Genomic DNA, 26,437 nt, shown 5'->3' on the forward strand with positions numbered 1-26,437 from the left:
TTTGGAAGGTAACTTTTGATAATTTTACTTCTCATGTGTGTCAGTCAGGATTTGAACTTGTCTTTTCTAACTCAGAGTCCACAGCACTCTCCACAATATTGTTGCAGAAGTTAAAGGCGAGGGACAGAGGTCCAGGAATCAGGATAACATGGGTTTAATTCCAAACTCTGAGAAACGTCACACAATCTGTATGACCAGGGGTAGGCAAGTTGCTTAACTTACCAATGCACCATATAGGGAAAGACTTTTCATACAGCGATGAATTTTATATCTGTACTTAAATAAGTACATGAGTACTTTGTACTAACAATTCTATAATTCTAAATTTACAGCCTTCTCCCATATAGCCCTTAATTAAAACTTCAAAATGAGTTTCAGATTTAAGATTTAAAAGAGACAAACGCATCCTTTTATGACAGAGCAAGATTGTTTCTATCTTTAGAAGGCAGTGTAAGACACGATTTTCCAATCTTTTATAGGTAATTATTTTGAGTACAAAGTAAGTTTTGAATGTAATAATCAAAATCTACAGTGCCCTTTTTGGATCACAGAATCATAGGTTTAGAGTTGAAGGAATCTTAAAGGTTACACTGAGTGCAAAACTCACATTTTACAGAAGAAAATGAATCCCAGGGAAGTAAAGAGTTTTGCCCAGTATCAGTTTTTCTGAGGTGAGATATGAATTCAAGTCTTCCTGACTAAAAGTCTAGCACTCCCTCCACTACACCATATAGAAGAGAGCTGCATTCAATCCAAAGATACTGGCAAATATTTTAGAATTTAACAGTTCTAAGCTTTGTCAGAATATCTGTTAAAAAAATTTCATAAAAATATTCTCTTTTCTAGTATCTTCTAGAAAATATACATAGGATTATTTAACTGTACGTAATTATTAACTCAACATTTATTAAGTGCCTACTATATGGTATGTGTTGGAACTACAAAGATCTAAAATGCTAACAATCAAGTAGAAGGTTATGTGTTTGTATTTCACATAGACTAGTACTAATGTAAGTAGTTTTCCTTGGGAAATCCCAAATAAAACTACTATATTAGCAAAAGGACAGAGCACAAGCAAGTCCATGTAAAATTAGGTTGGCCTCTGCAGCAGTAAGCAGCTGCTGCAGAATTTCCTATTATCTGTAATTCATATCCAATTTCTCAGTTTCAGGGGCCCCCAGTTTTGTTTAAAGGATATCACCTCATCCTCTGTTCTCTGCATCCACAAAATAGCAGGCATAAACAAAATAACCCAGAAAGGCTGAAGGCCAGATCTCATACCATTTGGTGTTTTTTTCCCCTCCTCCTGAGACAGCAGGGGATAGAGTTGACCTCAAGACCTGACACTTCATGTAGGTTCTTCTAGTAAGCTTCCTGTGGGGCCTGACCCTTTCCCTAAGAGGGTAGATACTTCTTCCTCCCTTTCTCTATTCACATAACACTAATCTCACCCTGACTCTCCAGGCTTTGAGTTGCCCTTAGAATTCCCTTGCCATCCCATTATTTCATCTCATCTGCAGCCTCCCAGCCCCAGGATATAGGAAGTCCTTCCCAATGTCGAGTCCAACTGCCATGTAATTAGGAGAAACCCTGGAACACAAAGATTCAAGAACCTCTTCCCATAGGATGAGAACCCTCTTCTAACTAACTTCTAACTAGAACCCTTCTAGAGTTCTAATTAGAACCTCACAACCTAGGATTCCCCCATTCTAAAGGGCTACCCTGTATTCAAGATTCCCTTGGGCCCAGTTCTCCATAAAAATCAAAATCATGGCAGGCTGGTTTTGAAGGGACAGGCTGGAACAACAGTTGCATTTTATATTCATTGCATATATTTGTTGAATTTGTTAAATTTTCTCTCTTCATATCCCCCCAAGCCCTATAAATACCATATCTGTACAGTCTATAGAAATTATATGAATGAATTTTTATGTATTAATATGGTTCACTGGTTTTAAAAATGTACCGTTTACACAATAAAGTGTAGAGGTAATCATTTGGTTGAGGATATCTGCCAATTTTTTCATCTATGATCTATATTAATTGTAAACAAACTTTAGGACATAAACATGGAATTTTAAACATCAAAAGTTCTCATCACTACCACCTTGCTATGCCAGAAACTCTCTTAAAGATGATTTTATGTAGCTCTTATGGAAGAAGAAATTATCTGTCTTGGTTGGGCAGTGATCTGATAGATGGAAATGTTTTCTATTCCTAGTGATCATGACATGGCAAAGTAATGACTAAGGTCTTTCATAAGACACTTCATAATGGACACTATGACATGAGCATACTAGAAATGGTGTCATTCTGTTCCATCATTCAAAGCTGACAGTTTATCACTGTTCTAAATGACAAGGTAGTGAGAGGATGTTAAGAAGAACCACAAACTATCTACATGTATATGTAATTACCTGCTTTAGTAGACATTCCAATCATATTCTTCTTTTTCTTCCAGAAGCTGATATCATTTTTAAAGGCCAAAAAATCAAAAAGAAGCTGAAAATAACAAAACATGATATAAACTTCAATTGAAAAATACACATACAAGCTGAATTCCCTATTTTAAATCACACATGAATTCAAATTCCTACCATATTTAAAGATGAGAAATAAAATATTGTGCTCAGGCACAAAGAGAATTTATAAAGTAACAACAGCCATTTAAAAATTAAGTGCAAATTATAGCAGTGGACATAAGTGCTTGGGTATTTCACAGCAAGAAAAGTTCAATACAGGCTACATTAATTAGTAGAGAGACATTCTGGAGATGGGATTTCAGCTGAGCCTTGAAGGATAAAAAAGATTAGGATATCAGAAACAAAAAGGATTATGAATCATTATAAAATAAATTATATGTACAAATTATATATATTACAAAGTATATACATACATATACATGTATATTACAAATTACATGAAATATTAAGAAATATAAGATACTCAAATAATGAGAGAAAACAGTGAAAAGCATAGCATGGCTAAGGAAACATAATGAAAGTGAAAATAAACTCTAGTTAGACTGTAGTCAAACTGTAGGTGCTTTTGAGTACTAGAATAAAAGGTTTGAATTTTAACTTCAGAGGCAGAGATAGAGAAAAACATGAATTAAAAGAAAGTTTTTACAAATATTCCTCTGGTGGCAAAACAGGACAATTTGGAAAAATTCTCACAAGGAGAATTCAAGCAGGGATTTTGCCATGGAAGAATGGTTAGCTATGAAGGAATGATACAGTGGGATGGGCACTGACTCTGGAGTCAATGGACCTGGGCTGGAATCTCCCCTCTGATGGTTACTACTATCTGTGTGATTTCATGAAAAGTCATTTAACCTGCTTGGGTCTCATTTCCCTCATCTGTATTATGCAGAGATTTAACTAGATATCCTTTAAGGTCACTTCCAGTTCTAGATTTGTGATACCAAAAGGAAGTCATTCAATAAACATTTAGGGAATGAATAGTGGCATTAACAATAGTTTAAAATTTAATATGTAACTTATTTTATGTTGTTCTTATGCTTTAGTTTTATGCCATAAAGTAATTTTCTTTGAACATCAATCTCCCTGTGTGACTTCCCCATTCAAAACAACTTCAGATGGTCCCTAAGAACTCCTTTACTGTACTAGACATCCCATAATCCTGGAATAGAATCCCTTTCTCCTGTTAAGACACAACTCAAGTATCATCTTTTGCAAGAAGCCTTTCCTGATTCTCCAACTGCTTGTGTGTAAATGTATATTTATTTATAAATTTTATATTGTGTGTGTGCATGTAAATATTTGTCTTCATCGGAAAGTAAACTCTTTTACAGAAGGAATTGCTTCATTCTTTTTACTTCTATCCCTAATGCCTAAAACAGTACATGCTTAATAAATACTTGCTGAGAGACTAATTAGCTTGAAGCCAAAGTTAGAGGATTGGAAAGAATCTCAAACTCTAAGATGCTATTAGTTATACCTCAGCCCTATTTATGGTCCCTTCATAAGCACTCATGGGATTTTGGAGTTGGGGGATACCTTAGATATATCTACTTCAATGACAACATTTTATAAATGAGGAAACTGAGGCTCAGAAAATCAAAATAACTTGGCCAATCCCACAAAAAAAATGTTTACTAGGATGCATACATAATTCATCTTACTGCAAATACAGAGAGAAATGAAATACAAGAAAATGGTGACTGTCCAAATCACCATTCATTACTTGTAAGAACAAAGTACAGTGCCTTCCACACAATACTTGATACTGGCTCAGCTGCATGGTTAGGTACTCGGAATAATACAGTGCAGTGAGACAATGTCACCTCAGGAGGCAATACTTAATAGGATGTAAGTTGCTGGAAGGTATGGATTATTTCATTTTTATTTTTGTATCCCCAGGGATGTGGCATATTGCTTGGCACAGAGGAACTTCAATAAATTCTAACATTTATTATCTAACCTTGTTTTTATTACTCAAACATTTATGAATTCCTTTTTTTTGAAAATGACTTCAGAATCAGTATATGACAAAATCAGTCTTGTTTCTTTATAGATACAGAAATCTGCCTGTGCTGGCTGGGAACTAATAAGGACTAGGCTGAAACTGGAAGCCAGGGGAAACCTCAACAGAGAACATCAGGGAGCAGAACTCGTTTACCATTCACTGGTCTGCTACTACCTGCTGTAAATGCTACGAGTAATAGAAAAGGTGTAACTGGTTGCAGTATTCAACTGCTCCAAGTCAAGAATTACACTACAAAAGATTATAATTAAATTTTGCTGTTATTTAAGTATTGTAGTTTTTTATTGATGCTAGCATACAGAGTTAAAGCAGGAAATATTAAAAAGGAAAACTCTTATTTTAACATCCATATTTAATCTCTATTAATGAAAAATTTCCCATCCTATAGACTGAAAGAGAACAAATGGCAAAGTACCAAGTACTTACATGAAATGCTGCTACAAAGAAAGTCAAAGCTAGGAAATACAAGTTGGTATCTACAAAAATTCCTTTTACTTCATCTGCATCCTTTTCTGAGAATCCTGTAGAAAATAACAAAACTTGCATTATAAAGTCAAATTTGCAACCCCAAATTTATCTCATGCTACAGTTTTTAGTTTAGAATACCATACAGATTTTATTAATCTCACAAAAAATGAAAGTTCAATTGGGAAAAATTAAACGAATTTAAATTAATCTACATTTCTGGTTTAAAAAAATAATAAGATTACGAAGAATATACTTTCAAAGAGCTAGAGGGGAAACAAATAATTGATTGCAATGATTAAATTGGGAATGTAAAATAATCTCTAAAAAGTACCTGAAAGAAAAATATGTAGGTAATGTACTTCTGCTTAAGCCAAACAGAAGCATTTGGACATGCAAAAAACCCCATATGCTCAGTCAAGTTAATAAATGACAATGCTTAATTATTAGCCAAATATTTTTGGAAAGATAATGTAAAATATTAGGAACTGCTTGCCAAATATTAAAAAAAATTAAGGCATTAATTGCAGTATTGTGTTCCATGTAATTTCTTAAAGCACATGCAAATCTGAAAACATTAAATAATGATCACATACAATACAACATACCAAATTGTTGGAGGGAGTACACAGCATCTTGCATGTGAATCCAAAAACGGAGCTTTCCTAATGATATCTTGTCATATGACACAGTCAGAGGTAGTTCAGTTGTTGAACGATTTATTACCTGAATGTCCCCCCGCAAAACAAATACATTTTTAAAATCCAAACCAAACACTATACAAAGTGCCAAAGTTTTTCCAAGTAGTCCAAACCGAACTAAATCAAACCTGGTGATCACTTTGTCAGCATGCCAGTTCAGGTCTTTATTTCAAGCCTTTATTTCAAGACTACTTTCCTGCCTTTCTCTCTTTCCTTGAACCCCACTTACAAACTGGAATTTTTTCTTCTCATATTATCCAAATTTTACCCACCTTCCAAAGACCAGATTAAATCTTACCTCCTCCATGAAGCCTCCCAATCACCTCACTATTAATTGGTTCCCATGTCCTTCCTCTGAACTCTCAAAACATCCACTATCCATACCAAAAATTTATTTACTGTCCTGTTAATTGCATACATATATTTGATCTTCCTGACTATAACAAAAGGTCCTTGAGTGTATGAACAATGTTTTTATATCCTCTAAAGGCCCTACAGTGCACAAAGTAGTTACTTAGTATATACTTTGATTAAATATAGAAATTAATTGTTATCAATCACCACAGAAAAAGTATCTCCTATGGAATAATAAGAAAAATGAACAACTATCTTCATTTTGAAAGCTTTCCTTTCATTCCAGGTAGTTTGGTTATTGTGAGTATTTGATATGATAATATCTATTAAAAATGTTCTTAAAATTTTTACGGATTAAATCCAGGTGAAATATGGACTACAATTCTGTTTATAATGATGGTCTAATTCCACACTATTTAATTCTCAAGGATAATTGAGGATTTGCATATGTAGGATGGGGATGTCAAATCTGTTTTTAAAGAATCTGTTTTTCTAGGTACGTGGGAGATGCTAAATTTTTTCAACTTGCGGCAATATGCTGACATTCAGCCATTTCAATGCATAATCTACATCCTTAAGATTAATTGTTCTGTGATTTCTGATGGTAATCACCTGATCCTGAATCACTATCATAAACCCTCCTGATGCTCCAAAGAAATCTGTACAGTTCATTAGCCATTTGTCCACAAATGTTGGTTGATTTCATATGGGTGTCAGTCATGGAGCTCTTTTTGTTCCTTCTCTAGGATCTAAGTAATATCACTGACTCTGTCCAAATATGAATAACTTTTAGTTACACTGAACAAATCCAGGGGCATATATCAAATGAAATCTTTTATACTTTTTCCCCCAAAAGTATGTTTATCATGAATACCTATTAATGTTATGCCTTCTCTTTGAAAAGAAGTATTAATCTTTCTATAGTGGTCTTAGAGTGATGAATCTATGTTTTATTTTGTTTTTTTTTTCTGTTCAGACACCTTCTGAATGTACTCTTACCCTATTTTACTATGCCCAACCTATATGCTAAGACTGGTATTGCAAAAGCATTAACTAATGTAAATGCACACTCATTAAGCTTTGCCTTCTGAGGTGCCAGTTTCTCTACATATACTGGCCAGGCTTCTCTCAGATTGCCTTATGCTTGTTCTGTGCATCCTGGAGAAGATCAATCAATAGGTGATTACCGTTACCAATTAGTTTGTGTTGACCTCCAGATTTAAGTTCAAAGTCTTTAGTTTGTGTTCTTTCTTGGTACACATTAAGAATTTTACTTTTTGGGGTAAAAATGGCATTTTGAGATCACTGGAAAAAGTTTCCATGAAACATGGTAGACTTTTAATGTGATTTTTCAGTGAAACTATATAACTTGATGTTAGCCATATACATCAAGTGAGTAATACAACGTTTTGGAATGACTCTTCCTTAAAAGTCATAATCAGTTCTAGTAAGGACTCCTAAGGCTAGGCAGGATCATAGTAAGTGTATGCTGTTTCCCTGGAAGATGTTATGTTTTATACCAATTGTTCTTCATGTTACTTTGTTGGTGGTATGTTTTAAATAGAGACTTACTAGAAAAAAGTTTTCTGTGTGAACATCAAATACTCTAAGCATACTCACTATGCTTAGATCTATTTTATATGTTTATCACCAAGAAGGAGAAACTTGTCAAAGGCTTTGTGATAATGAATATATGCAAAGTAAAATGTGACAGCATTTTTGGGAGGCTTGTTCAATGATCAAATTACAATATTTTCGGCTTTTTTGACATATTCTGTGCTCCTCCACCAACTTATTCACTTTTTTAAAGTATAGATTTTTTTTGAGAGGATAAGATGTGTTTGCTTTGTACAAAGTACCTAAACATGTAGCTGATCTATATCTGGAAGAGGGCACTTTTTATTAATGTGGTCTCTCCTTTTATTAATATGTGATGTTTTCTGTTAAGAAGGATAAAATCAAACTTTCATTAGAAATGAAGATGATAAAAGTGCTTTGCTAATACAGATGTTCTTGTTTAACCTAAGTGGACAGTTTTGCAGACCTCTACATAAATTAAATTTGCCATTGGACATGGCAAAGGGAGGGAAGCAGGAAGGAGGCTGCATACCCATGGATGGAGAGGGTTAGCACATAGTTCAGAAGATTTGTGGGGAATAGGGACAGAGAAGCAAGAATAGGAGGAACACGCAGGTGCTGGAACTGGCTGTGTGGAGGCCTGGCCAGAACAGAGAGGAAGAACATATTGGGGCCAGACAGTAGAGAACAGGCCACACGCAGGGGTTGGGGACAGATACATAGTACTTGAGCGCAGAAAGAAGACAAACATGTGAGGGCCAGGCAAAGCAGTGGAATGGGGCAAAGGTTTTCCCTCTCAGCAATGGAGGGGGCAATATCTTTATGTGTCCATTCTGCTTTCACTTGAAGGTTTTTCTGCACGGGGAGAGAGAATAGGAGGCAATGGAGCACTGAGCTGAGGGGCAGGAGTGGCGAGAGAGAGCATAATACTGTAAAGTTATCATAGGCAATTTGAGGGAATGTGGACTGCTTTCAGAATTCTTCATGTAAAGTCCAATTTGTGTAAGGTGAATTTATGTAAAGCGAGAACTGTCTGTAATTCATGTGCTACTGTAAAGTATTTCAGCCAATAAGTATGGATCATATTCATAACCACCACTTTTCAGTTTTACAGTGAAGCTACAATTTAAGTCATTTCCCTTAATTTGTTTTAAAAATTTATTATACTGATGGTACCCAATCTGTTTCACATTTAATTCAATCTGTATTTTCATTCTGTTGGATTTTATTTAACCATGAAGACCAACAAAAATCTTTCACATCCTTTTTCTTCAGGGGTTTCCTTTCTCCTCTAAATTCTTTGTTTTTCAAGCTTATATAGTTTTCCAGAATTTGTAGTAATACAGCATATGAGTTGTCTACTGTGTATTATACTGGATACTGATATAATCTTCCAATGTCTTTCACTAAGTCTTTCCCAGGCCACTTCTGCCACAGTAGTATATTTGATGTTTCTCCTTAGAAGCTTTCTCGGGCTGCTCTACTCTTCCTCTGTACCATGGTAACAGTCGTCATACATTGTTGTACACAGAGTGTTTGTATACTATGTTAAATAATGCAAAAGGTGTTTGTTCTTGATGGTTTAGGGTATCAGTTTTCTGAATTATTCTGTTTTGATATAGTTAATTTATTAGTTTGATTTGTGCCATAAAACTTAAAACGACCATTTCAAAATTCCACTAAACAATGCTGTTCTCCCCCCAAATATTCCAAGATATTGGCTGTATTTTTTACCATCGTTTTATTATTAGTTAGAACTTCTAAGGTTTATCTTAAGGACAGATTTTCATTGCCTTCAAGACTTTCAGATTTAAGTAACTTCTTAATTTCTGCTCATTTCACCTAATTTGGGCTTAACAATGAAGTATTTCTTACAATTGCCCAGCACTGATCTTCAGTATGTTGCTATGCATACTAATATCATTGATAAAACACAGGATGAAGCTCCTGCCTATAAACTAATAAGATCAGTTTCTATCTATACATCATTATTCTACATTGGTACATAATAAAAACATTTGTATTTTCAACCTTACTTCCTGGGTGCTCATGGTTTACTTGTTTTAGTGGCCTAGACCACATATATCAAAGCATTTTCAGCATGCAGAGTATCACTAATTCTAATTTTTTCCTGAAACATTTTACATTTTCTTTTACCAGAACACTATATTCTGCTATTCTCTGGGTTAAGATGTTCATCACAACAGTTCCAAGAGTCTATGTGTAACCCTGTGCTATCTGGTCTGTTTCTTATTTTTGTACTGTCTGGGGTGCTCACCTAATCAGTGCCATTGCTAAAACCCAACTGGCCAGTGTTTCAGGTTTTCTAAGTTTTTTCATTATTATTATCTTTTTTTGTGATGGGGTTCAAACAGAAGTAATCATTGAAAAAGTTGCCATTCGGCTATTTATTATTCCTTTATATTTAATATTCTATGGACTGCTACACAAGTAAACAAGATAAACTTTTTCATTATTATTAAATTTGTTGTTACTGTTGATTATTATAAAGTCTAAAAGGAAATTACAGTAACTGTATGTTATAGTTTTTATTCATCTAATGCCTGTGTGTGCATTACTACATTAGTTTGCTGAGCTCACCTGGGAAGAGTATTCCAAAACATTACTTTGGATTATCTAGCTTCTGTTATAGCGACAAGAGATTATGTCAAAACACACACACACACACACACGCACACACACACACACACACACACATTTATTAGTGTATGTATATAACACACTTTCTCTTTACTCAAAGCACCAGTTGATAAGCTACCTCTTCTGGTATTCTAAATAGTAACTACATACTGAATATACTATATCTACACACACCTATATAATATCTATATACAGAATATACTATATATTCTGAAATGGTTAGCTTCTAACACACAAATAAGAATGTTCCTTTTCTTATAAAGAAAACCTTTAAGTTACTTAATAGCAAAAAGTAGCAAAAGAATGAATCATTATTATAATATTTAATATCATGGTCTTTTAAAAGTAATCTAATAATTCATTAAAGCAAAGAACAGAGAAGTACTCACCATTAGATCTTTTACTCGGTTGCTAAGTTGATCAATAAATAGTATGGGTAAGTAATGTACTGTTTTTCCCAACTGAACCCTGTGATATTAAAAATAATGATTTTAATACGAATTCTGGAATATTAAGCCAGCTAAGAAAAAAATTTAGTTCGACAATCTGAACCTATACAATAAACTATTATATTATCCTAGCCTATGATTATTTCTGCCTCTAGAAGATGAGCCATTAGCTTGGATAACTCTTACTGGTCTAACTTGAAATTTACGTCTAAATAAAGATCAATTCTGATCCATTATCATAAAACTTCTCAAGAAAAATGCATTGTTTTACACATTCTGATTTTGTAATGGCTAAATATAAAAGGCAATTCCACTTAGTGTGTGCTTTTATAACCACTTACCTATTAAAAGGACAAAAATGTGCAATCTTAATACAGGAAGAAGAGGAGATAATAATTTACAAGGTATTAATTTAAGTAGAAATAGTAATCTCACTATAGTGATGACTTGAGAAAGCATAGTATGAAACTCATAATCTAACAAATAATGTAAACATTTTCTTCTCCACAGTAACTTCTGCATCATACAGCAAAGTTTGTTTTCCTTGCTCCATGCAAGCAATTATGCTAATGACTGAAATAGCCAAAAAGAAGACAGTGGGAATAAAGCCTGATAAAAGATGGTACCCTTCAGAATCTGTTTAATAAGCTCAATTACTAGAGAACTGTTAATACATTTTTAATTTTCTCTATTCAAATTTGAATTCTAATCAGAAGTCATCCAAAAAATTTATGCCTTACTTATTCCCTCTACCAGAAGTTTGTACCAGCTCAAAGAATGCAAATTTGAAGCTATGAACTCCAAGTAATTTTTTGATCACCCAGCATTTTGAATTATCCCTATATGTCAGTGGTGTCTCCATTACCACAGAGAATCTAGAGCTAACTGCACTGTTAATATTCATTCACTAACTGAAACATCACTTACATCTTCATGTATCTGTGAACATCAGCAGGGAGAGAGGACCCATCAAAGACAAAATCATCCACCATCACATTGAGTGTTAACCTTGATCTCCAGTGAGAAACTGGCTCATCTAGGGCATTTGTTGGTTTCTTTTCTGCTTCAATTTGCTTGTAAATAAAAAAGAACCATGTATTAATCAAAATCAATAAAATAAAACCTGGACTTTTCTGCCTCCTTGCCTTCACTAACGTTGTCCCCTATATTGTCCTTGTCTATTGAAATTTCTCCTAGTCTTCTCATTTCAGTTTAAAATCCCGTGCTGTGATCTTTTCACAGTCATCCTCCCAGTCGGTAGTAAAGTCCTCTTTATCTGAGTTCAGAGAGCACTGTTCCTTTCTTATGTGTTCTTAAATACTCCCCAGGGGTGGGGAACCTGCTTCCTCGAGACCACATGTGATCTTCTAGGTCCTTTGGTTCTGTTGTTTGACTGAGTCCAAGTTTTACAGAACAAATTAAAGGTATTTGTTCTGTGAAGTTTGGATTCAGTCAAAGGGCTGCACTTGAGGACCTAGAAAGCCACGGGATCTCGAGGCCAAAGGCTTCTCATCCCATTTGTTCTGCAGCTACTCATTAACTTGTGCTCTGACACTTATAAAATGCCTTACATACATTATCTAATTTAATCTTCACAACAACACTATAAGGTCGATGTTGTTATTATCCCCATTTTGCAGATGAGGAAGTAGAAAATGGAGAGATTACGAGATTTGCCCAGGGTCACAGTTAACTATTAAGTCAAGAGGCAGGACACAAACTGATTCCCTGTACTCAGTGCTCTGCCACTAGGCTGCCTCCATGTTCCCTGAGTACAGGAACCTCTCCTCAAACAAGTGGTTGGGAGGCACTTAATGGATATTTTCTGAATAAATAGAAAATTAGCATATGAATATTTATGTTCTTATATACTATCAAAATATAAATGGATAATGTATGTGTTCTTACACATTGTCAAAAATAAATAACAGCATATGGGACCTTTACATTTTGATAATAAAACAGATAAAGAGTTCACACTACCTGCTAATGGCTCAGTCTGAACATCCCATATTCCAGACCATCACCACCTAACTTGACTTGGACCCTAATTTATTTTCTCTCACTTCCATCTTGCTAGCTAAATGAGGAAATCATGAGGCTGTCATGCTTTGTGCACACTCAATCTGTCTAGTTTTGAGTTACTAAGATAAGATCGACTGCTCTCAAAAAGGCCTCCCAATCATTCTTCTCAGAACCTCTTGAGATGCATAAAAAGACAATACAGACACTGGCAGTTTACTGCTTTAACAAATCAGCAACTGAACTAAAAAGAATATCCTTCCAAAACCAAGTGTCAGAAATTGTTTAGGAAGAAAAGGAGGTAATTGACAATAAATCTTTATTAAACACAACTCAGAAAAGGAATTCGAATAGAAATACTGTAGATGGTTTGAGGACTAATTAACAAGAAAAGTTTAAAAAAAACCAATTGTTTACACTGATTAACGTAAGATTTAGAAAGAATATTTTCTTGCATTATTTTATTTACCTTTTAAAACAAGGGGGCCTCAATGATTCACATGTGAGAAGTAAGAGACCTGGTTTTGGAATCAGAGGACCAAATCTTGTTCTTTGCTACTTCCTACTTGTATGACCTTGGAACTCAATCTCCTGAATTGTAAAACAAGGGGACTGAACTATGTCCTTGAAGGTTCTCTCCAACTCCAACTCTATGATCCTACTGCAACACTGAGGACATGTATGACTGAAAAGAAAGGTGGGCTGGTCAAGATAGCAGGAGGTGAGCTGAGCAAGGTGAACAAGAGTTCAAGTGTTGTACTGGCATCCGTAAAAAGTTAAAAGACCAAGAAAAAACTTCCAGGTCACTGGATAGAGCCTTCATATATACATATAAAAAAAAAAGACAAGAATTATATATGATTAAAAAGAATAGGTGGTTTGCTTTCTACATTGGAAGAGGAAATTCTCACACTGATGAGGATCATAGAGCAAGTGAGGTGTAAGTAATTGGTTGTTTTCTATTTTTTCTGAATTGATCTGCCCATAATCTGATTTCATTCAATAGAACATTTTGTACAAGTTACTGTTCTAAAGCATTTTCTCCACAGCAAGTGAACTTGTTCTGAAACTCACCTCATTTTTTATTTACTTACATTCCTTTAAAAGTCTATAATAATCTTAATCAATAAATAATTAAGTATGCCAGTAAAGGTAAACAAGGATCCAAATACTTTTAGCCCTACTGTTCCATTAAATTGTTAAGTTGCTGTGCGAATATGAACTTAGTTTGGGAAATATGCAACTAACTCTTCAAAATGATTTCTAACTGATGAAAAAGACTATAGAAGTTTCTTCAAAAATAACTTCATGAAATCCGGATGTGCCATAGATTTGGGAAGCAGTTTGGGCAAACTATTTAAGTTACTATTTTCCAACTTTTTTTGTACTTCCCACCATTAAATGTCACGAAACTTGCCAATAAATAACAAAAAATAGTAACTTACATTATATAGCAGTTCAAGGTATATAAAATGCTTTATATATGTTACCTCATTTGAACCCCACAAGATATGAAGTGAAATAAATGCTCTTAATATTGTATTCATTTTACAGCTGAGAAAACTGAGACAGAGAGGTTAAGGGACTTGTACAGATCACAGAGCTAGTGACACACAGGACTGGAATCTAGATCTTTCAAAATTCGTATCTGTTACGTTATGCTATAATTCCATCACAAATGATTAAATTTGAATATTTACCTTACTTTCAAAATTACAGTGGGATTTTATAATTAAAATTTCTATGCTATTTTACATCTCTAAACAACCAAGAGCAGCAAAACAAAACAAGCTCTGTTTTGATTAGTAAACACTAAGCTTACCTGGGTGGCGGATTCTCCTGTGAGAAGATTGATTTCTTCTGGTTTGGGAACCATGTATGTAGTAAGAGGACTGACTACATGCACCTGCTTACCATCATGCCAAGGCAAGATCCCAGCATGGTGAAGAAATATGTAAGCATATAATGTGCCATTATTTCTTGTTTTCTTTGGCACAGATACATTGACTGTCCTAAAGCAAAAGTAAAATAAAGGCAATAATCACCTGTATAGTATGAATAACAGCAGTTTCAAATCAACTAAATATAGTTTAGCATTAACCAAAAAGACACCTGCACATGACTTCACTGAAAGTAGTACATTTTCATAACTATTTTTATAATAACTAGCATTTTAACAAAAAAAACAACTTAAATTTGTATCTTGCTTAGAATGTTCATTTTCTAACTATAATTTTGTGATGTACTTAGTGCAAAAATAATTACCACCATTTTGTAAATTATAAATGACATCACAGAATCACAAATACAGAACTGTAAGGGACCTTAGAAGGCCATCTAGTCCAACCATCTCACTGTAGAGATGGAAAATTCAGGTCCCAATCAGTTAAGTGATTTGTCCAAGGTCACACAGGTGCTAAGTAGCAGAGACTGAATTCAAATTCTGACCCTTCCTCCAAATTCATAGCTCTTTCCACTGCCAGGGAGGTTAAGTAGTGAGGGTGTGATCAAAGAATTAATTAACATGCTTGAGGAGGGATTTGAAGATCGTCTCCAAAATCTCAAATCAAGTGATTTAAGTAATCCAAAATACTAAGTGTTGTTTCATAGAGGTCAGAATTTTAAAAGCAAACTCTTCAGAAACACAAGGCTTAGTTTTAAAAAACCATTCTTGATTTTAAGATCTACTTTCTCTGCAATGGAAGTCGTAAACTTTAAGTGCATCTGTAGCTTCATCTTCATATATCAAGTATAGTATTTCATTAGAAACAAAAGAAACTATGTGTGCCTATGGCAAGCCAGTTTTATCTTTGAATCAAACTATTACAGGTTTACATTATATAGCAACTTATTAAGTCACTGTTTGTAAAGTTTTTTAAGAACTACGTAACTTTTTTTATGATTCCAATGTAATAAACTGTCAAATTTCTACATGCATTAAACTTTTATGGCATTAAAATATCTAAACAGTCTAATGACTTTAAACAGTAAGCATTTTTTTATCTCCAAAGAATTCCTAATGTAGTGACAGATGTAATGAAAAACACCTCATTACTATTATAAAAAATTAAATCTCCACACATAGGATTTTACTACTAGCTTCAAAGAAACAGTGAATTAGAAGTATCTGTTTCATAAATTCCTCAAATGCTGGTCTAGAACTTTCTTGATAGGATCATTCAACCAGAAATGTAAAAAAAAAATTCATCAACAGCACATTAAAAAAAAAAATCTAGTGTTCTCTTGTCAAATTTTGAGTTCTTATGACAAAAGCAAGCATCCTGACTGACACTGTGTAGTGTAGGTTAGTAATTATTTTTAGGATTCTCGTTTTACTTGTTTTCTCAGATCTTCACAGTTTTTAAATGGATTTCCACCACTAGCAACTAAGGCCAGAAAATGCTCCATTTGTGCACTAAAATTCTAGTTAATATCCTTTTTGTCTGGAATTTTGATTCCCTTGGTGTAAAGAATCCCCTGACTCAACCTACACCACAGAATGTCAGTCAGGAATGCTTGCCAGATAAATTAGTTATTTTCAGTTCTAGAAACTATCTCTTGTACGTGGTTCACCACATTATTGTTACTGTACTTTTGGGTTGGAGTGTGGTGATTCTAAAATGTGATTCTAACTATATATATTGTACTCTGGCATGTTGCTCTAATGGTGACTTTAGAACTTAGGAATATTTAGTTTCTTAAACCTGATAAAATTAAGGCTTTGTTTATAATAGAAAACAATGCTGCATTTATGATCTTAGCTTTTAAAAAATGTACTTCAACAAGAAAAACACCCACGTTTCATTTAAAAATGTACAACACTAATGTCATCATACCTTTCAAATTTAGACTCAACATCAAAATCTTCCACATTCAAAACCAGATCTATATTATTCTCAGCACCAAGATTGGACCTTGTAGTGGTGTACACACTCAGCTGGCAAGCAATGATGATAAAGGAAAATTAGTGCACAAGGGACCCTTGTTAGAAAATGTACATATATCCAACAAAGTTTCCCCATTCCACACACACGAGGGATACTTTTGCAACACGACCAGCTAAAGAGGCTAGCAAAAAGTTTACCTTTGGAAGTTAAGACATTCTAAGCACGAGAAAACAGAAAACACACGCCACGCCTGGGGATAATCTGGTAACACATTTACAAAAGCTACTAATAAAAAGCCCTTGCGAAGGGAGGAAAGGGAATCAAAGACCTCTGCCCTACTGTAGAGACACTAAGGTCACACTCCCAAAGTGGCCATTTGTCTTCCCACGCAAAAACACAGGTACAGGACGGCAGTCAGCCCCCCTGCGGAGCCCTCACTCGGGCTCGTCACACAGACGGGGGGACGACACCTCCTCTCCTTGGGAGGCCGGCTTCGTCCGTGAGCGCAGGCACTCACAGCGGGCGGGCCGGGTCAGAGCTAGGGCACGTGCATGCACACGCACGTTCCATCAGCCACGTGTGACCGTGGACGCACTTGCCGGATGATACGTGCACATGCACCTAGGTGGTGCACACACGTCTAACACACGTGAATCGGTTACGTGCGACGGTGCGTTCCAGGTGACGTACACACACACACACACACACACACACACGCTGGCGGAGGGGCGCGCAGGGGAGGGGCGCTCACCTGCAGCTTGGGCCTCCGCGCCAGGTACGGCTGGATGCAGTTGCTGTCCCCGCTGCAGGGCCTGGTGTACACGATCCCGTACATCACCCAGCAGGTGTGCACCACATACACCACGAACACCCCGACGATGAGGCTGGTGAAGGAGCTCCGGCTGCTCCACATGGCGCCGGGCTGCCTCGGGGGTGGATGACACCCAGCACGTGGGCCAAGGGGCGAGCCGGGGGGCGCGCGAGGCGGGGGCACGCGCACACGCACGGGGCGGGGGGTGCGGAGGGTCGTTCCCTCCCCCTGCTCCGAGGCGGCGCCTCCTCCGCCCCGAGCCTGAGAGGGAGCGTCCGGGAGCCCGGTGGCCTGGCCTGTCGCTGCCGCTGCCTGCAGCCAATCACTGAGAGAGCTCCGGGCCCCGCCGCGGGGACACGTAAGGGGGCCGCGCCCGAAGAGGCTCCGCAGCACCTCTCATGTTCCCAGTTCGTCCCCGGCCAACGGCGGCATCTCTAACCTGTCACTGCGGGATTTGCCGAGCTGGACGCTTCCGAGCACTTCCGGGGAGGGAGCAACCGCTCTTCCGGAAGCGGCCCCACCCCTCCTTCCGCCTCTTGGCGTGGCCCCGCTACCCCCTGGGAAGTGTAGTCTTCTCTACCTAGACTCCGCCCTTGTCCTTGAGCCCCCAGAGGACGTCCTCTCGCTTTCAGCCTCTCGGTCCCGTTCTCCGCCGCTTTCTTCAACACCCTCCAGGGAGAAAAATGTTCTCTGATGCTGTCTGAAGAGTCACTGGCACCCAGACCAAATCTAAGGTTTAGCAGGATTTTTATTCCCCACTTGGGACAAAAAGTAGTATTTTGTTGCGTATTTCCCAAATACGTTAAAAAAAAGTGTTTTTTTTTAAATTGTGAATTCCAAATTCTCCATTCCTCCTGCCCCTTGAGAAGGCAGCCAGTAGATATCGATTATACATATTGTTATTGTCAGTCGTATCTGACTCTTCCCGACTGCATTTGTGGTTTTCTGGACAAGAATACTGGGATGCTCGTTTTACAGACGAGGAAACTGAGGCAGACAGAGCTCAGTGGCTTGGCTAGGGTCACACTGCTAACAAACGAACCCAGGTCCTACCGACCCCAGGGCGGGAGCTCCTTCTCGCGAACCACCTAGCTGCTACCCCCTTCCATACACGCGAAGTCATGCAAAATACTTGCACATTAGCTGTGTGGCAAAATAAAGCACGGACAAAACGAGAGAGAAGCTCAAGAGAAAAGCGTGCTTCCATCTGCATTCAGAATCCGTTCTCTGGAGGTTGATTTTATATGTATATAAAATATGTATGATAATAATATAATTTCATATACATAGATGTTATCGTTACTCCTTTGGAAGAAGGCTTACAGGTTATCTAGTCTGACCAACTCCATCATTGTACAACAACCAAGTAAAATCAGTTCCAAACACAGCCAGAATTACAACGTTTGCCCCACCGTAACTAAGTGGGAAAAGCCCTTTCAGAGACTAGGTGACAGTAGAGCACCCTCCTAGATGCTACCACCTGTCAGATCACTGAAAGAAACCTGCTGAGCAGCTACGACTGCCAGAAAAGGCAACCTGGATGTATCAGGTTCAGAAAATAACACTGAATATTGAGGTAAAGACCACCAAATGATTGTGATGCTAAAACTCAGAATTGCAAAGAACTCCAGGCTTTGATAAGAGCAGCCAAAATTGTAACCTAAAGGAGGGACTTCACATGTGGAAGGTGCAAGGATGTAGTGGAAAGATTACTAGTTTGCATAAGAACTTGGTTCAAAGCCCAGCTTTGTTGATTATTAAATGCGACTGAGCAAATCACACTTTGTCTGTCTTGAAAAGAGGATAGATAAAATGTTCTCTAAGGTCCTTTTCCAGTTCTGTGAGCATGTATATATTCAGTCTTTGGTGCAGGAAAAAGTATGCTTCCGTATAATCGCACAGATAGGCAAATTTCATCTTCAAAGTCAACACACATTTATTTACTATCTACTATTCACCTGATACTGTGTGTTTGGCACTGGAATTCAACCGAAACAAAAAAACTCTTATTAATGCTGAATCACAAAGGGGATACAAAGAGAGACAAAAGGTGGTTCCCTAACCTCAAGGAGCTCACAGTCTAATGGGGAAGACAGCAAGCAAACGAATATCTACAAACAAGCTACATACAGGGTAAATAGGAAATAATTAAAGGAGAGAAGGCACTAGAATTAAAAGAGGTTGGGAAGGGCTACCGGTAAAAGATGAGATTTCACTTGGGACTTAAAGGGAGCCAGTAGCAGAGATGGGGAGGGAGAGCATTCCAGGCAATATGGACAACCAGAAAAAAAATGCCAGGAGCTGAGAAATGGAATGTCTTGTTTCAGGAACAGCCAGGAGGTCAACGTCACTGGATCAAAGAATACATGGCAGGGAATAAGGTGTAGGAAGACTGGAAAGATAGGAGGGGACCAGGTAGATTAGGAACAGCTGCTGAATGAAGGTGGAGAAAATCATGGCAACAGTTCTAATTGGGTCCACCACAGATTTACATTATATAAGTATAAATATATATGTATATGTATATATATATATATAACTGGTTCTCACTGTTGCTAGACAATCTTCCTTTATCAACTTATCGTGTATGTACATGTTTATATACCTATATGTGTGTATGTCTGTTCATCCATGTATATAAGTATATATAGAATATAAAGAGAATAAGTACAAATGAATACAAAGTAGTTGGTGAGAGAGAGCACCAGCTCTTAGGGGTATCAGGAACAGCTTCAGGTAGAAAGTGCTGGTTGAACTGAGTCTTGAAGGAATGAAGAGATTCTTTGAGGTGGAGGTGAGGGAGTTCATTCCAGGCATGGAGGCAGTCAGTACAAAGATGCAAAGACTAGAAGTGGAGCACTTTTGTATGAGAAATAGAGAGACTGCCGGTTTGACTGGTCTGCACTCTGCACTGTGAGTGCAGGACAGTAACATACAAGACCAGAAAAGTAGACTGGGCCTAGGTTGTGAAGGGTTTTAAACACCGAGCAGAGGAATATATAAAGTCACTAGAGTTAATTGAGGAGAGGAGAGATCTGTAGTTAAGGAAAATCACTGGCAGCTGTGAGAAGGATTATTGAATATGGTACAGACTTGAAGCAGCACTAATTTAGTTTAATTTGCAATATTAACATTTTCTCCATTACTTTATTATGTCTAGATAATTAAGAAAGAAAAAAAATTAAGCCCTTATTTAAGTGTTTTCAGATTTCTGAGCTGTTAATGCTTATGCTGAAAAATCTAACAACTAGTTATTACAAGCTGCTTCCAGGAAACCCCTGCTTCTAAGTTTAATTTCCAGCTCTAACATCTATGAACTTTGTTTATCTAGACCATTTTGCTATACAAATGAACTTTGAAAAAGATAACTCCCAGGGGGGCAGAGCCAAGATGGCAGAGTAGAAAGACACATATACGCTAGCTCTAAACCCACAGCCCATAAAATATCTGTAAAAAAGAACTCCCAACAAATTCTGGAGCAGCAGAAGCCACAGAACAACGGAGCTGAGGAGATTTCTGTTCCAGAGGGACCTGAAAACCTCTCGCAAAAGGTCCTTCACGCTGAGGACCCGGAGCCGAGCCCAGCCCTGCCTCGGCCGCGTAGCACCAAGAGGAGCAGATCCGAGCAGGCTTCAGGGACAGAATCTCGAGCAGCCACACAAGTCCCTCCACCCATGGGCCCCAAAGGTTGGTGAGAGGGTCTCCTCGGCTTGCCGAGAGGGGAGAGGGGTGCCCCCATAACTCAGGCCCCCTCGGGAGGCAGCAGCGGAGGTGGGAGCAGACAGGGGGCTCCCCAAGTAGGCAGGAGCCCAGATCCATTGTTGAAGGTCTCTGCATAAACCCCCTGAGGGAACTGAGTCCCTGTGGTGGCCCTGCCCCCACCTGAGCAGCTGAACTTAATCTCACACTGAATAGCAGCCCCGCCCCCACCAAAAGACCTGAGGCTGGGAAGCAGCATTTGAATCTCAGACCCCCCAAGTGCTGGCTGGGAGGATCTGGAGGCAAAGTGGGTGTGAAGAGAATATTCAGAAGTCAAGTCACTGGCTGGGAAAATGCCCAGAAAAGGGAAAAAAAATAAGACTATAGAAGGTTACTTTCTTGGTGAACATGTATTTCCTCTCTTCCTTTCTGATGAGGAAGAACAATGCTTACCATCAGGAAAAGACACAGAAGTCAAGGCTTCTGTATCCCAGCCCACTCAATGGGCTCAGGCCATGGAAGAGCTCAAAAAGGATTTTGAAAATCAAGTTAGAGAGGTGGAGGAAAAACTGGGAAGAGAAATGAGAGACATGCAAGCAAAGCATGAAAAACAAATAAACACCCAGCTAAAGGAGACCCAAAAAATGCTGAAGAAAATAACACCTTGAAAAATAGGCTAACTCAATTGGCAAAAGAGGTTCAAAAAGCCAGTGAGGAGAAGAATGCCTAAAAAAGCAGAATTAGCCAAATGGAAAAGGAGATTCAAAAGCTCACTGAAGAAACTAGTTCTTTCAAAATTAGAATGGAACAGATGGAGGCTAATGACTTTATGAGAAACCAAGAAATCACAAAACAAAACCAAAAGAATGAAAAAATGGAAGATAATGTCAAATATCTTATTAAAACAACTGACCTGGAAAATAGATCCAGGAGAGACAATTGAAAAATTATGGGACTGTCTGAAAGCCATGATCAAAAAAAGAGCCTAGACATCATCTTTCATGAAATTATCAGGGAAAACTGTCCTGAGATTCTAGAACCAGAGGGCAAAATAAGTATCCAAGGAATCCACTGATCACCGCCTAAAAGAGATCCAAAAAGAGAAACCCCTAGGAACATTGTGGCCAAATTCCAGAGTTCCCAGGTCAAGGAGAAAATATTGCAAGCAGCTAGAAAGAAACAATTCAAGTATTGTGGAAATACAATCAGGATAACACAAGATCTAGCAGCTTCTACATTAAGGGATTGAAGGGTGTGGAATAGGATATTCCAGAAGTCAAAGGAACTAGGACTAAAACCAAGAATCACCTACCCAGCAAAACTGAGTATAATACTTCAGGGGAAAAATTGGTCTTTCAATGAAATAGAGGACTTTCAAGCATTCTTGATGAAAAGACCAGAGCTGAAAAGAAAATTTGACTTTCAAACACAAGAATGAAGAGAAGCATGAAAAGGTAAACAGCAAAGAGAAGTCATAAGGGACTTACAAAAGTTGAACTGTTTACATTCCTACATGGAAAGACAATATTTGTAACTCTTCAAACTATTCAGTATCTGGGTACTGGGTGGGATTACACACACACACATGCACACGCACACGCACACACACATAGAGACAGAGTGCACAGAGTGAATTGAAGAGGATGGGATCATATCTTAAAAAAATGAAATCAAGCAGTGAGAGAGAAAGATATTGGGAGGAGAAAGGGAGAAATGGAATGGGGCAAATTATCTCTCATAAAAGAGGCAAGCAAAAGACTTATTAGTGGAGGGATAAAGAGGGGAGGGGAGAGAAAAACATGAAGTTTACTCTCATCACATTCCACTAAAGGAAGGAATAAAATGCACACTCATTTTGGTATGAAAACCTATCTTACAATACAGGAAAGTGGGGGAGAAGGGGATAAGCAGGGTGGGGGGATGATGGAAGGGAGGGCATGGGGAGGAGGGAGCAATTTGAGGTTGACATTCATGGGGAGGGACAAGATCAAAAGAGAGAATAGAAGTAATTGGGGACAGGATAGGATGGAGGGAAATATAGTTAGTCTTATACAACACGACTATTGTGGAAGTCATTTGCAAAACTACACAGATTTGGCCTATATTGAATTGCTTGCCTTCCAAAGGGAAGGGGTAGGGAGGGAGGGAGGAAAAGAAGTTGGAACTCAAAGTTTTAGGAACAACTGTCAAGTACTGTTCTTGCCACTAGGAAATAAGAAATACAGGTAAAGGGGTATAGAAAGTTATTTGGCCCTATAGGACAAAAGAGAAGATGGAGACAAGGGCAGAGAGGGATGATAGAAGAGAGAGCAGATTGGTGATAGGGGCAATTAGAATGCTCAGTGTTTTGGGGTGGGGGGAGGGGACAAAAAGGGAGAAAATTTGTAACCCAAAATTTTGTGAAAATGAATGTTAAAAGTTAAATAAATAAATAAATAAATAAGAAAAAGATAACTCCCTCATTTTTCATGTAGTCACATTTAGTATTTTTATATTATATAATATTTACAGGTGAGTCTGCATTCTCTCTCATAGGAGAAGACATCAGGGTATCATTTAATTCAATTCGATGAATTCAACAAGCATGTACAAAGTACCTTTTATATGTAAGTCACCTTGGTAGTATTGATACAAAGGCAAAAATGAAACATTCCCTGCCCTCCATGCAATTCAACAAGTATTTTTTCAGCATTTGCACCGTGTAAAATCAAAATCATTCAATCAACATTTTATTAAATGTTTACTCTGCGCCAGGCACAAGGACTTACCCAAGGTTTATAAAAGTAGTAAATATCAAAGGTGTTATTTATGGCCACACCTCATCCCATGATTTTAGATCCATTGTTCTTTTCATTGATCCAGCCCTAAAGTCCGGTAAGTCTGGTCAACTCTGAACACTGAAATTCTGAGGGCACAAAGAGAAATCCAAGGAAAAGGAAAAGGGAGGAGCCATTTAAAGAAACTGATATAAATAACTCATTAACCAATTTACATTTTAATAAGGACTCAGCAGAATATGAAAGCAAGGACAGGAAATGAATGCTAGAAGTACAAAGAGGAAAAAACAGCCTGACCCTCAAAGAGCTTATATTAGAATGGAGAGGACAACACATAGAAATCAGTACAAAGGAGGTGGCAGGTAACCTTGGAGGTGATGGTACTAACTGCTCTAGAGGCTTAGAAATGCCAACAGGTACAAAGCTGTGATTAAGATGACTCATAAAGGAAACCAAAGGACTGAGAGTTAGAGGTTGGGAAGGAAAACATTCCAGGCATGAGAACAGCTAATGCAAAGGCACTGAGATGGGAAGTGGAGTACCATGTTTGAGGAATAATGAGCATGTCTGTATGACTGGATTATGCCATTTGTGGAGAGGAATAGGAAGGAAGAAGACTGGAAAAGCTGGAAAGGAGAAAGGTTGTGAAGAACTTTAAAGGTAAGAAACTGGGCTAAATTTGTAAGCAGCTTGTTATACTTTGCTACAAAGATAGTGTGATGAAAAAAAGCATTAGTTCTGAGACTAGCAGAGATTTGGGTTCAAATCCTACCTTTATTATTTACTTTGTCATCTTGGGCAAGTCACTCAGCCTTTTTTAAAAAACCAGTTAACAGTAACTTCTACAGAGGAATAATTACTTTGCAGATATAAAAACAATAATAGCCCAACATTTTCCCCAACACCTGGGAACACACTGTTCCTAATACCAGCTCTATTCTTGGGGAGAGTGAACTCAGAGGTAAGAGAGTTTCGGCATTGCACTGGTATCACCAAGTTCACTTCCAAATTCAACACAGATACTGACTGAGTCCAATTCTTAGCTACCATTGACCTGGTTCCATAGATTCCTCAAGGCTTCTTTGCTAAACTGACTAGTGGCAAAACCAGACATAGAATCTACTCCCAGATGTTCTGATGAACTGCTTTCCTGGTCTTTTTAAGTTCAAGTTTTACTTTCACAAATTTCAGTTCAAATATTCACTTTCATTTTCCTTCACTTAAGGCAGGGAAGAGCATACAGAGACAAAGAACAGGTACTCATATTCCCAGGTCACATTGTTGGGGGGTGGGGGGGTAGGGCAAGACTTCTTCCCATACATCACTATCTCTTTCACCTAAACTTTTACTAGGCAGGAAAGAGACTGGCCACCCTCAACTTTTCTGAGCTTCAAAATCTTCATCTATAAAATAAGGATAATACTTATCAAATATTAAGGAGCTAGAGAAATATGTTATTTATTAGTATGGTGTTTGTACCCTAAAAAGGTTGATTCACCTCATAGCAGTGATTGGCTATGCTTGGAAAACAGCTCACAGACCCTGGCTAACCTCAACATCAGTTACCATTACTGTACCACTTACTCTTTGACCTTTCTAGTAATACTGGGAGAAAAAAAATCTGTTTAAAGGATGAATGAAGTAGGTACAACTGACAGACTTGAACTGCAAATATCAGAGGTGAATCAATTCCATTGCTCATCCTCCTATGTGGGGAAGACAAAACATGAACCACCTTATCTTGCCAGGAGCTGAAAATGTAAATAGCATCTGGGCAGCTGGGTAGAGAATATATCTTGACGTCAGAAGTTCACTGTTTTTTCTCCCAAGAAGTCCACAAAGACGGAAATAAACAACGATGGTCTTCTTAAAACCAGATGGATAAAGCAATCCTTTGACCAGGAGGAAAACCAAGAGTTGATTTGTTTTGTTTTGTCAATAAATCAAATGATGATGATTAACACTATTTTGGGAGATATGTGCCTGTGTTTATATAAGGTATCTGTAAAGAAGAAACACAATGAATTCTTATGTAATCATATTCCTTGATTGGTTAGTTTAATGAAAAAAAGAATGGGATATCAAATGGTTACTCAATTTAATAATTGTCACCTATACAGTTTGGAAATTGAGCTCTCCTTGTATTCAGACCTGTTCTCAAAATCTTGCTCTAGATGAATCTTTCTAGTTTTAAGAGCCATTTTTCTATATTTAAATTTTTTTAGAAGTTTTATTGATATGTTTCGTTTTCACATTACAGACGCTTACAGATTGCTCTCACTTTGTGACAGGTATCTTATAACAAAATAAAACAGTAAAGTTAAACTAATAATACAGTGACTTCATCTGAAAGTGCCTATGTAGCATTTTACACTTGTAACACCCTTCTCCTACCTCTCTACTTAAAAAATATGTATTTTTCTCTCTCCCACCCTCTACTCCATTGAAGGAAAGAAAAAAAAATTTCTTGTAACAAATATACATAGTTAGGCAAAATAAATTTCCTTAATGGCTGTATACACATATG

The 26,437-nt window shown here is 37.5% G+C and overlaps 1 protein-coding gene across 1 annotated transcript in view; it reads right to left on the reverse strand.

Annotated features, from left to right (window-relative positions):
• CLPTM1L (CLPTM1 like) overlaps positions 1–17,536 on the reverse strand; it is a 38,130-nt gene extending 20,594 nt beyond the window's left edge. The window contains exons 1-8 of the mRNA XM_072605362.1: positions 17,375–17,536; positions 16,573–16,673; positions 14,559–14,748; positions 11,642–11,787; positions 10,655–10,733; positions 5,580–5,697; positions 4,933–5,027; positions 2,418–2,502 (exon numbers count right to left, since the gene is read on the reverse strand). Of these exons, the coding sequence (XP_072461463.1) occupies positions 2,418–2,502; positions 4,933–5,027; positions 5,580–5,697; positions 10,655–10,733; positions 11,642–11,787; positions 14,559–14,748; positions 16,573–16,673; positions 17,375–17,536 (976 nt within the window). The remainder of the gene's footprint in view (positions 1–2,417; positions 2,503–4,932; positions 5,028–5,579; positions 5,698–10,654; positions 10,734–11,641; positions 11,788–14,558; positions 14,749–16,572; positions 16,674–17,374) is intronic.
• Between the last annotated feature and the right edge of the window lie 8,901 nt (positions 17,537–26,437).

This window comes from Notamacropus eugenii, chromosome 4, assembly GCF_028372415.1.
Source record: "Notamacropus eugenii isolate mMacEug1 chromosome 4, mMacEug1.pri_v2, whole genome shotgun sequence".
Lineage (NCBI taxonomy): Eukaryota > Metazoa > Chordata > Mammalia > Diprotodontia > Macropodidae > Notamacropus > Notamacropus eugenii.